We start from the raw sequence: 13298 nt of genomic DNA, 5'->3' as shown, positions 1-13298 counted from the left end.
TATGGAGTGGGCTCAGGGATTTTATTGTGGGTGCCAGCATTACTACACAGCTGATATAACTTGTAACTCTCACTGTTGGAGGTAGTTCCAATTAACACAATTTACACCTCGAAAACCTGTGGACCCTGACATCCTGGTGGTTAGAACAAAGTGGGTCCCCAATCTGTCATCCCATTGCTCTTTGCCCTCTAAAAGCTCGATTACACTGTGCCAATGGGTTGTCATGTCAGGGCATTATAGGAGATAGCTAATATGATAATACACTGCCATACTAAAGTGTTCAAAGCTTCAAGCGGTTGAAATGGCTGTATTGAAGACTACCACCTGTCCTGAGAAAAAATATTCCCTCATTTTGTTATGTTGGTGACAAAATAAAAATGTTTTGATCCTGGGAAGGTGCATATAGCAGATCATAACATTAGTTTGGTTGTAGTTAATCTCCTCCACCTCTCTGCATAATGATCTCTGCTCTGGTCACAAAGCATGCCCACATCTCTCTCAAATTAGAAATATATTTATTTATAACTAGATGGTGGCCCGATTCTAACGCATCGGGTATTCTAGAATATGTATGTAGTTTATTTATGAAGATTTCAGAATAATGCAATAAATACACAGGATTCGGCCGGCCGGGCGCGACCAATCAGTGAAGCCAGGGCCGGCTCCAGGTTTTTAAAGGCCCCGTGCAAAAGAGTCTCACAGCCCACGTAGCATATAACACAGCCCACGTAGCATATAGCACAGCCACGTAGTATATAGCACAGCCCACGTAGTATATAGCACAGCCACGTAGTATATAACACAGCCCACGCAGTATATAGCACAGCCCACGCAGTATATAACACAGCCCACGCAGTATATAACACAGCCCACGCAGTATATAGCACAGCCCATGCAGTATATAGCACAGCCCACGTAGTATATAGCACAGCCCACGCAGTATATAACACAGCCCACGCAGTATATAGCACAGCCCATGCAGTATATAGCACAGCCCACGTAGTATATAGCACAGCCCACGCAGTATATAACACAGCCCACGCAGTATATAGCACAGCGATGTAGTATATAACACAGCCCATGCAGTATATAACACAGCCACGTAGTATATAGCACAGCCCACGTAGTATATAGCACAGCCCACATAGTATATAGCACAGCAATGTAGTATATAACCTTCCCACGCAGTATATAACACAGCCCATGCAGTATATAACACAGCCACGTAGTATATAGCACAGCCCACGTAGTATATAACACAGCCCACGTAGTATATAGCAATGTGGGCACCATATCCCTGTTAAAAAAAAAAAAGGATTAAAATAAAAAATAGTTATATACTCAACTTCCGGCGGCCCCCGGATCCAGCCCAGGCCTTTAGCAATGCTCATCGCGACGCTCCGTTCCCAGTAATGCCTTGGGCAATAACCCGTGATGATGTAGCGGTCTCGCGAGACCGCTACGTCATCTGGGGTCATTGCCGCAATGCATTCTTGGGACTGGAGCAACTCGAGGAGCGGGAAAGGTTGCCGCGGACGCCGGAAGGTGAGAATATAATGTTTGGCTTTTTTTTTATTATTTTTAACATTTTATGTTTTTACTATTGATGCTGCATAGGCAGCATCAATAGTAAAAAGTTGGTCACACTTACAGGGTTAATGGCAGCGTTAACAGACTGCTAAAACGCTATGTGGGCGCTGACTGGAGGGGAGTATGGAGGGGCATTGACTGGAGGGGATTAGGGAGGGGCCAATTCGCGGCCGGACTGTGCCTGTCGCTGATTGGTCGTGGCCGGCTTGGCGTGACCAATCAGCGACGCGGGATTTCTGTGACAGACAAGCAGACAGACAGACGGAAGTGGACCTTAGACAATTATATATATAGATTCGGTCATTGGCTGAAACTGTAAGTTTATTACATTGTCTGTCAGTTTTTATACCGAACACTAGTTATGTGGCATTGCAGGTTCCCTCTGATCAGTATCTGTCACATACTGAGTGAAATTCTAAAACAAGAGAAGGTTTAGTGTAATCATTAGTGATGAGCGAGTGTAACTCATTGCTCGAGTTTTCCTGAGCATGCTCGGGTGTCCTCCGAGTATTTGTTAGTGTTCAGAGATTTAGTTTTCATCACGGCAGCTGAATGACTTACAGCTATTAGCCAGGCTGAGTACATGTGGGGGTTACCTGGTTGCTAGGTAATCCCCACATGTAATCAAGCTGGCTAGTAGCTGTAAATCATGCTGCTGAGGGGATAAAACTTAATCCCTGAGCAGTCATAAATACTCGGAGAACACCCGAGTGTGCTCGGGAAAACCCAAGCAACGAGTACACTCGCTCATCACTAGTAATCATCTAGAGTGGACTAATATTCCCAGGTCCGCTAACTTGTGCTACCCTCTGACCTGATGTAAAATGTTCTCATGAATTTTGATTTGACTTGTCCCAATTTTTTCCCAGGACGTGTGTAAATGGGGTTCAGGTCTGCTCTCAAACCGCTTTGTGGCATGGAGACAGAATCCTCTGGGGAAACAACCACTTCTTCAGGTATTTCTTTACACCCCTCGACTCTCGTTAGTCTTTAGTACTTTCGACATTCACTGAATCTAATAATGTTTGACTAGGCTCAACCTGCCAAAGAGAAAAAGGAAAGATTGGCTGAGAGAGTTTGAGAAAGAGACAATCTGCACTGACATTGATCTTGATGCTACCAGCGAAGCGTCCTCGGAACCTGACTATAATTATGAATTTGCACAGATGGAGGTTATAATGAAGGCTTTGAATAGCAATGGTAAGTAAATAGGCATGGGTGGCGGAAAACGGCACAGGGCCAAGTTTACACCGTAGGAGCTCGCTGCACAGCGGAAACTCTGCCAGTCTGAAGTGGGCAATTATGAAACATTATGCCACCATTCTCCGCTTGGCCTGCTTCACCATGTGGCCTCACCCTTAGCATTCACACTTATTTTATTTAACTTTTTTTCTCAAGCTTTATTTTTGTTCACACTTGTTGTTTTTCTTGCATTTTTATCCTATAAAGAAACTTATGGGAAAACACATAAACAGTCAACGTGCATGTCTTGCAATTTCTATTCAATACAACAGCTTGTGGTGAGGTTTTCTAGCTGAAAAAATAATCTAGAAGAATGTTGTTTCTATATTCTGTTATGGATTTTCTTTCCGATGTTCTCTGCAGATTTTACTCTTTGCAATGCAATGGGCATTGTCCTGCCTAAAGCTTGCACAGATTTATCAAGTGACAAAATCTAGGGCAGAAAATGTAGTACCACCTGATTGTTAGACCTCCTTCGCACTTACGTTTATTGATGTGCATTTACCCGTTGGGTCATATTAAAAAAAAAAAAATGCAGAAATGTTTTACTTTGGTCTAATTTGTGGATGAGGGTCAACCATTTGGCAGAACCCCCCCCCCCCCCTTTCCAAAACCACACACAGATGTCATCTAACTTCCTTGGTCTGCTTTTCAATGGCTAGATGTTAGGAGAAGCTTTGAAAGCCATCATTTCTTTTCTTTGCATACAAGAAACTCTTAAGATATAGATGCTGAAAAACGGACACACAGACCAAAAATGGATAAAAATCCGATTTGAGATACTGAGGAAAAACTGGTTCTTTTCTTGTTTACAAGGTAAAAAAAAAAGCCATGTGAGATTAGCTTCATATGACTTTTTGATAGGAGGTGTTCCTAACTGTATGAGAGTAGCTCCTGGGGCCATGGGAGATCTATGCAGCTGCTGGTTTACAGAAGATGATGTAGACCAGGGGTGGGCTGATGGCAGCTGTACATATGTGGTCCGTCCCTGCCTCCTTATGGCAGCTGTGTACATTACAAATACTGCCTTAGGTTCTGAGCTTTACCGTCCTGTGTAACGCACAATAGTGTGTCCAGGTAGGCTGCCATAGCTTGGTTCTGAGGATTCTCAGCGCTGTCATGTGTCTCTGTTTGCTATTGAGAGACGGCTATGGTTACCTAGTCGCTTCTCTATGTATCATAGGGAAGATATAAAATGTTTAATCTGCCTGAATTCTGGCGCAATTTGCGCCAGGAAGCTGCCTCTCATGACATCACCATATTTATTATGTGTTTTATACACTTTCTGTGCCTTGTCCAACAAGAGCGTGTCGCTTAGTTGAAAAGGGGCATGGAGTGTGATTTAACATGATATATTGTGGGTCAAGAATAGTGTAAAACTTTGGCACAAAGTGAGCTAACTACTTACACATAAGATGGCTGTCGGCCAAACATTGCTTTAGACTACATGCACACTTGTGTACCGGGGCTTTGCAACAAGTTGCGTTCCCTTGCAGTCGGCTGGCACGTCAAAACAACGCATCCGCATACATCCGCATGTCCTGTGTACACAATGTTAAAGATAGGTACGTAGGAAGCATGCAAAAGTAGGCGGACCCAAGTGGAAGTGGGTGGAGCTTCAGGGAGGAAGTACGCAGCCGTCCGCAAAGCCCTTGTACATAAGTGTGCACGTAGTCTTAGTCGATGATAATGCAGTCCTCCATCTCAGACAACAGTCCCATATACCTGAGCCCTCGTTCGGCCAGGCACTCTTGTGTTCTCTTTGAGAAAGCTGCCAGATGACACATCAGCTTGTGACTTATCTCATGGAGAACAATTGAATCGCCATCCTGAAACTGGAAATGCGCAATCGACATCTCTCCCTATCATCCGTCAACTGGCACCCCCATGCCCATCAAACCATAGGCCGCACCTTTCGATATCGGCGGGTCCAGGCTATTTTAGTCTAATGTGTATGGGGTCCCTTAGACTAAAGTCTACAGATGCATTAGATTTCTCTGATGCGTTTTAAGACCATCTAATCTGAGTTTGCACTGTCTAAGAACAGGACAGCGTTGGTAAATATGGTAAATAATCCCCGATAATGGAGATTAACCACTTACTTGCAGCCATCTCTCTGTGCAGATTAGTGCATCTGAAGACCCCAACGAGTAGTATGCAGACCACTTACTGACATAGGTTGAAACAAATTTTTACACTGCAATTGTGTAGTATTTGGACTGATATAAGACTGTTTTCAGCCTCGGAATGTAAAAGAAAATGTTTTCATTAACTGGAAACCAAGAACTTGGGACAAATGTAAGCCTAAAATATGTTAGATTATTATGTAATAATTAGATGCAATGATATTAATGTGAAAAGGTAATACTGTAAAAGTAGCGTCGTCACATACTATATTATTTCATTTCACTTATACACTACATTCTCCCTTACTGTATAGACAGTTTTACCATATCCGTAATAAATAGTGATGAGCGAATATACTCGTTACTCGAGATTTCCCAAGCACGCTCTGGTGTCCTCCGAGTATTTTTTTAGTGCTCGGAGATTTAATTTTCCTCACCTCAGCTGAATGATTTTTATCTGTTAGCCAGCTTGATTACATGTGGGGATTTCCTAGCAACCAGGCAACCCCCACATGTACTTATGCTGGCTAACAGATGTAAATCATTCAGCTGAGGCGATGAAAACTAAATCTCCGAGCACTAAAAAACACTCGGAGGACCCCCGAGCGTGCTTGGAAAATCTCGAGTAACGAGTATTTTCGCTCATCACTAGTGCTGAACAATAAAAATTTAAATGTACATTGTCCAACCCAAAATATAAAAAAAGTGCCTGTATTAGCATGGTAATTGATATATTCATGTCCTTGGTGTAAGCTTATGCTGAGGAAGAAGTCGAGGAGCCATTTACATGGGAGTATTTCTGGACATCTACTATGTGGGTATCGTTCTTCAAGATCTTTCCTTCTGTCTGGTGGAACGAGGCTATCCAGTGTTTGCACTATAATTGGAGCAAAGGTCCAGTACTGAGTTGTTCTTGCATGGGGCTGCTTGTTTTACACGTTAAATACCCATCCTACTAACAGAAGTCTGGGAAAGTTTATCTCAGTTAAACAACCCTTGCTCGCATGCCTTTTTAAATATTAGACCGCCTTCCTCTTGAGACCTAGCTCTGTTAGCCAAAGCTGAGAGATTTTGCATTGCTTACATGTAGCAATAAAAGCAGCCATGTCACCTTGCTTTAGAGAATGGGATAACATAATGTTTCAGGAGCTTTAGACATTTGCTTTAGTTTACAATGCGTGTTTGACTTTCATAAGATGCCATGAAGTTTGCATGATCCCTGAGCTTTTAGTTCCATGGTTTTGTTTCAAGGGTACAAAATATTCATTTGGCATTTGCTTTGCAGATTAAAAGATACATCCAAGTTGCGTTGTGACTTTTAGCCATCTTTGAAAGCATAGTGCTGCGTATTTGTGAAGTTTCAACCTTAATGCTGCAGAACTCCAGGGATGTCCAACTTAAATAAACATAGGGCCAAAATTAAAAGCTTGTACAAACACGTGAGCCAAAAAATGACTACAATTGAGGACTTTTTTCCTTATCCAATATAACAATTAACTTTTTCATATGGAAACAAACTTGTCTCACGAACAAAGCACATTTGAATTAATACATCTTAGAATAAAATATTGTAATAATATGTTATGTAAGAGCAGTAAAAAGCATATGGCCCAATTTAAATGTGTAATAACAAAGGATTAAAAAACTTGAATAATACAAATAATAAAGTATGATCCAAACAAAAGTGCACCCAAACACAGTATGATACTCCCACAGTGAACTTCTCCACACCACATGAACGGTATGGTGACCCTCCCCCCTTTCTCTGGGAAAAAAGTGACCCCATTGCATTATGATTCTCCACCTTTAATCCCCACACAGCCCTCCATACAGTATAATGGTCTCAAAAAGAGCTCCATACAGTAAAATGGGGCCCTGCGTTGCCTTCCATACAATATAATGGCTCCACATAGTTCTCCATAGAGTATAATGGCCCTTTAAAGTGTCCCATATAGTATAATGCACCCCACATAGCACTCAATACAGTATAATGCCACCCCACATATTGCTCCATACAGTATAATGCGCTCAATACAGTATAATTCGCCCCACATAGTGCTCCATACAGTATAGTGCACCCCACATAGTGCTCAATATAGTATAATAGGCATACATAGTGCTCTATACAGTATAATAGACCCCACAATAAAAAAAAAATACCTGTGCCCGTTTTCCCACTGCTGCAGTCTCTTCATGGTGTTTTGAGGTCTTCACATCTCGGTACAGCGGGCTCTTTGTAATGACGAATCACGCCCACTGTGCTGAGACACCACAAAGAGAGGGGGACTGATGGGAGAGGGAGCGTCAACTGATGCTCCCTCCTCCATCATTGCTTCCAACTGTGTCGCCATCTAGGATGCCTATATAGTTGAGAGTGCAATGCTGGATGAAAGAGCAATGTCGGGCGGGGGACTTGGCCAGCCAAGTATACTCACCCTTCTGGCCAGATTTAGCCCTGAAGCCATATTTTGACACATGTGCTATCTAGTCTTTGGTGATAGGACATACATAAAAGTGTGGGCACCCCTGGTCAAAATTACTGTCATTGTGAACAGTAAAGCAAGTTGAAGATGAAATAATCTCTAAAAGGCCTAGAGTTAAAGATTATAAATGTTCTTTGTATTTTAGTTGAAAAAAAAGTCATGTTTTACATTTTAAAAATGACAAAAAGGAAAATGGGCTGATGCAAAAGTTTGGGCATCCTGCATGGCTAGTACCTAGTAGCACCCCTTTTAAAAGTATTACTGCTTATAAAAGCTTTTTGTAGCCAGCCAAGAGTCTTTCAATTCTTGTTTCAGGGATTTTCATCCATTCTTCCTTGGAAAATTCTTCCAGTTCTGTGAAATTCTTGGGCGTCTTGTGTGTACTTCTATTTTGAAGTCTAGCCACAAATTATCAATGATGTTAAGATAAGGGGACTGTAAGGGCCGTTGTAAAACCTTCAGCTTGCGCCTTTTGAGGTAGTCTGTTGTGGATTTTGACGTATTCTTAGGATCATTATCCATTTGTAAAAGCCATCCTCTTTTCAACTTCAGCTTTTTTACAGATGGTGTTATGTTTGCATCAAGAATTTGTTGAAATTTCATTGAATCCATTTTTCCCTCTCCCCATGAAATGTTCCCCGTACCATTGACTGCAACTAGTGATGAGCGAATATACTCGTTACTCGAGATTTCTCGAGCACGCTCGGGGGTCCTCCGAGTATTTTTTAGTGCTCGGAGATTTAGTTTTTCATCGCCTCAGCTGAATGATTTACATCTGTTAGCCAGCAATAAGTACATGTGGGGGTTGCCTGGTTGCTAGGGAATCCTCACATTTACTTATGCTGGCTAACAGATGTAAATCATTCAGCTGCGGCAAGAAAAACTAAATTTCCGAGCACTAATAAATACTCGGAGGACCCCTGAGCATGCTCGAGAAATCTCGAGTAACGAGTATATTCGCTCATCACTAACTGCAACACAACCCCAAAGCATGATTGATTCAATTTTGTGCCCTTTTATCTCCACACATATCTTTGATCATTGTGGCCATAAAGTTCTATTTTAACCTAATCGGTCCAATGACTTGTTTCCAAAAAGGCATCAGGATTGTTTAGATGTTCTTTTGCATACTTCTGATGCTGAATTTTATGGTGAGGACCCAAGAGAGGTTTTCTTCCATAAAGGCCATATTTGTGCAGGTGTTTGTGAACAGTAGAACAATGTACTGCAACTCCAGTCTGCTAAATCGTTTTGAAGCGTCAAGAGGGGGTTCTGATTTTACCCTCTAGGAATCCAACGAGCAGCTCTCACTGAAATTAAGCTTGGCCATTTCTTAATTACAGTTCGAACTGAGGAAAGGGCAACTTGAAAATGCTTTTGCAACCTTCTTATAACCTTCTCCTGCTGTGTAGGCCTCCACCTTTTTTATTTTCAGAGTACTAGGCAGCTACCTAGAAGAATCAATTGCTGATGATTTTAAGCACAAGGTTAGAGGAGGCTGGGTTTTTATAAAGCTGGGAAACTTGCATCACCTGGCCTTTCCTAAAGATGATGGTGAACAAGCCATAACCTTCACAGTTTAATTACGATCTAAAACCTTGGTCAAAGTTATCTGAGCACACTAATCTCCAAGGGTGCCAAAACTTTTGCATCAACCCGTTTTCCTTTTTGTAATTTTTAAGATGTAAAAGATGAATATCTATTGTGAGGAAATGTGTCATCTTCAACTTTAGGCTTTTTAGTGATCATTTCATCTTTAGCTTGCTTAACTGTTCACAATAACAGTAATTTTGATCATGAGTGCTCAAACTTTTACTGTACATGCCACTGTGAGAACAGTACTCAGCAAGTTATTTTCTGTTCATCCTTCCATTGAGTACCAAGAAAAAATACCAGCTATTGACAGTCACTGGTTTCTTTCAAAAGGATTTTTTTTTAAATCAGAAAATGACCTATTTATAAATCCGTTTTTTGCGTTAAGGACTTTTCACCAAATTTTTCCTGTTGAACTGCCCCCCTCATGATGTAATAGTGCTGCAGAACAGAGTAAAATTTTTTTCCTTTTTTCTTTTAATGTTGTGGAAATATTAGAAGTCAAAAGTATTTTGCACCTCATGAGTTCATTGACGTTAAGGCTTTCACTAGGATCTTGTACTTCTTCTGACTGTATGACATTGCCCAACTATAAGCATGTAGCAACACTCGGTGGAAATAAAAACACACCATCGTCATAACTTAGTACATGCTTCTCCTCTGTGAGACTTATAATGGCAGAAAAATTGATCTCAATGCAGAGCGATTACAAGTTACTGTGAGCATAGCAGACCTGAGTGTCATTACTGACACATTGAGCTTTCTACTCCTGGCAGTCCGTGTTGGAGGAGAAGCAGTACAGCTGAGTTTTGCTGTATCACAGTACAAACCCTTCTATCAACTGTCCTCTTATTGTGCGTGGGTAGTTGCAGTTCATCTGAGCTAGCAGCACTGACAGCCAGGAAATGGAAGCTCAAAGATGTCAGTAATAATACTCGGTTCTGCTGTGCTCACAGCAACGTGTATTCGCTCAGCAGTGAGATCACGTTGTCAGTCATTCTATGTCTCACACAGGAGTAGCGTGTTCCAAGCTATGATGAGAGCGTGTTCTTTCTCGTGAGTGTTGCTGCCTGCTTGATTAGTCAGCATCAAACAGGGGAAAGAAGTAAGTACATGCCCAAAGAGAAAACTCTGAAATAAAGCCCACTTGAACCTATGGAGACATAACTTATTGTGTGCCTTTTACTTTGATTGCCAGTATCTCCACAACAGAGAGGTGTTATTAAAAAAACAACAAACGCGTAAAACAAAATTTTTTATTCTGCTCTGCAGTCACTATTGCACTGTGTCCAGTTAGATAAAAAAATTAATTGGTGTAAAATCCTCTCTTAAATGTATTTTTTGTTTAAATGTTGCAATTTGTTTTTCTATTTTACTATCTGTATTAAAAATATAAACATTTCAGTTTTCACATTGATCCCTGAGGCTTTTTTATGCTCTTAATTTCTTGTTGTTTCTGGTAAGCAGACATGATCATTAGCCGCAATCAAAATACCAAGATCCTGTTTTGAATTTAAGCAACTAATGAGCGTGTGCAAAGCTCACTGTGAAGGGAAGGAAAGTCAGCTGCATGGCCTATTATAATTGATGGATCCTGTGATATCAACTGTGTAGAGACGTGTTATCAGTAGTGATGAGCGAGTATACTCATTGCTCGAGATTTTCCGAGCACGCTCGGGGGTCTCTGAGTGTTTGTAAGTGCTCGGAGATTTCTTTTTTGTTGACGCAGCTACATGATTTACAGCTGCTAGACAGCATAAGTACATGTGGGGGTTGCCTGGTTGCTAGGGAATCCCCACATGTAATCAAGCTGGCTAAGAGATGTAAATCATTCAGCTGAGGCAAGGAAAACTAAATCTCCGAGCACTAAAAAATACTCGGAGGACCCCCGAGCGTGCTCGGAAAATCTCGAGTAACGAGTATATTCGCTCATCACTAGTTATCAGTCATCTCGCATCCACCAATAAGCAGCCTTGCTGAAAACTCTTGCTGAATAGATCGGAAGTATGAATATTGCAAGAATACTCTTTATTATAAAAAAAATAAATAAAATAAAATAGTGATATGAAAAATATTCAATTTTTAAATGCAGGTAACACAAAAACCTGATTTAAACAATAAATTATTTTCTGATTAATCGCACCCCTTTACAGATAATTTGGGAAGATGTGTATTTTATGTCAGACCACATTGCAGACTGCTGTATCTGATACATGAGATAATGTTTGCTGTTTGTTACTGCACTTGCAATTGTGTTTGTATCTCTGCAGATCCTGTCCACAATGTTGTTCAAGTCCTGGAGAAGCAGTATTTAGAGGAGAAGAGGAACGCCCTTGAAGAACAGCGGCTCATGTATGAACGAGAACTTGAGCAGCTGCGACAGCAGCTTTCTCCTGAAAGACAACACCAGCACAACAATGAGCGTCTCTCCTACACGTCTCAGACAGCACAGCAGAAAATGAGCATATGGGCGGAAGAGAGGTTAGAACTTTCTCCTTAAGATGTATAATGAGCCAATGTCCTTGAAACGATACACCATGTCTTGAAAAAGTATTCATGCCCCGTGAACTTTTCCATATTTTTCAACTAGCAACCGCAAACTTAAATGTATTTATTGGGATTTTATGTGATATACTAGCACAAAGTAGCAAGTATTTGTGAAGTGTAAAGCAAATGCTACATGGTTTTCTAAATATTTTAAAATATAAATTTGAAAATTGTGACCTGCATTTGTAATTAGCCCCCTGAGTCAATACTTTGTAGGACCACCTTTCACTTCAATTACTGCTGGAAGTACTTTGGGGTATGCCATCTCGTTGCCGAGATCTGAATCTGAGCATGCGCCGCCCCTGGCGGCCATTTTCCTGGAGGCCACTGCATCGCAGCAACGGAGCTGCGGGGGTCTCCGGGCTTTGACGAAATGCCGGCAGAGACCCGCCGCCACAGCACAGAGCTCTGCCAGTGCTGCACGGCAGAGAACCGCCGCACCAGCCTGGGAAGGGAGGCTGCATTGGGACCACCGCCACAGGATTTGTAAGTATATTCCGACCATAAGACGCACCCCCATTTTCCCCAAAAAAATTTTTTGGGAAAAAGTGCGTCCTATGGTCCGAAAAATACGATACTTTCTACTCAACTCTATTCCATGATGTGGCCAGTTTAAGATGATATTACTTGTGAGAGAGCCTCTTTAAGGGATTCCTTTGGAGCAGGGACTATGTTGTCATCTGGCTGGAAAATACATCTTCTCTCATCTTGCAGTTCTCTTCCTGACTTCAGCAGGTTTTCCCCAAGGATTTCCCTGTAATTAGCTGCATCCAGAATCCCGATTGCTTGATTCTGTCACTAACTTCATTTGGTGGATCATTTTTAGAATGTGTGCAATGAGTAATTTAAAGGTTTAAGGCTATGTTCACATGTTGCGTTTTTGCTGCGTGTTTTTCTGTAGGCAAAATCTGCTCTCTTGGCAGTAAACAAGCTGCTTACAAAATGCAGGTTTTGCAGTGTTTTTGCTGCGTTTTTCAGGATCCCAAAGTTCAGCTTTGCTTCCACCACAGAAGCATGAACACAGGTTACCAATGCAAGACATACCATATATACTCGAGTATAAGCCGAGAATTTCAGCCCATTTTTTTTAGGCTGAAATTTCCCCTCTTGGCTTATACTCGAGTCATTCCCAGGGGTCGGCAGGGGAGGGGGAGCGGCAGCTGTCTAATAATACTCACCTGCTCCTGGCCTGGTCCCTGCACGTCCCTGCTTCTCCGGACGCTGACAGCTTTTTCCTGTATTGAGCGGTCACGTGGTACCGCTCATAACAGTAATGAACTTGGACCCGACTCCACTCCCATAGGGGTGGAGCAGCATATTCATTACTGTAATGAGCGGTACCATGTGACCGCTCAGTGCAGGAAGAAGCTGTCAGCGCCCAGAGAACCAGGGACCTGCAGGGACCGCGCCAGGAGCAGGTGAGTATAACGGGGGCATTGCGCAATATTCACCTGTCCCAAGTTCCACCGTCGGCGCCGCTCCGCCTTCCACGTCCTCTCCAGTGACGCTCAGATCAGAGAGCGCAATGACACGATTAGTGTGCGCGCTGCCCTCTGCCTGTACAGTCAGTGCAGAGGACGCGGAAGACACAGCGACACCGACGGTGGAATGCGGACAGGTGAATATAGCAAGTGCCGGGGGCCTGAGTGACGAGAGGTGAGTATGTGATTTTTTTTTTTTGTTTTAATCGCAGCAACAGCATATGGGGTATAATAGT

General features: G+C 42.2%; 1 protein-coding gene across 5 annotated transcripts in view; it reads left to right on the top strand.

Moving 5' to 3' along the window:
- The window catches only part of KIF13A (kinesin family member 13A), a 242705-nt gene that overhangs the window by 165661 nt on the left and 63746 nt on the right, over positions 1–13298 (top strand). For all 5 annotated transcript variants that reach the window (XM_077269946.1, XM_077269944.1, XM_077269945.1 and 2 more), the window contains 3 exons: positions 2460–2546; positions 2624–2790; positions 11305–11515. In XM_077269946.1, coding sequence (XP_077126061.1) covers positions 2460–2546; positions 2624–2790; positions 11305–11515 — 465 coding nt within the window. The remainder of the gene's footprint in view (positions 1–2459; positions 2547–2623; positions 2791–11304; positions 11516–13298) is intronic.

This window comes from Ranitomeya variabilis, chromosome 6 (genome assembly GCF_051348905.1).
Source record: "Ranitomeya variabilis isolate aRanVar5 chromosome 6, aRanVar5.hap1, whole genome shotgun sequence".
NCBI lineage: Eukaryota > Metazoa > Chordata > Amphibia > Anura > Dendrobatidae > Ranitomeya > Ranitomeya variabilis.
The sequence above is the reverse complement of the archived record's forward strand: the minus strand, read 5'-3'. Positions and strand labels throughout refer to the sequence as shown.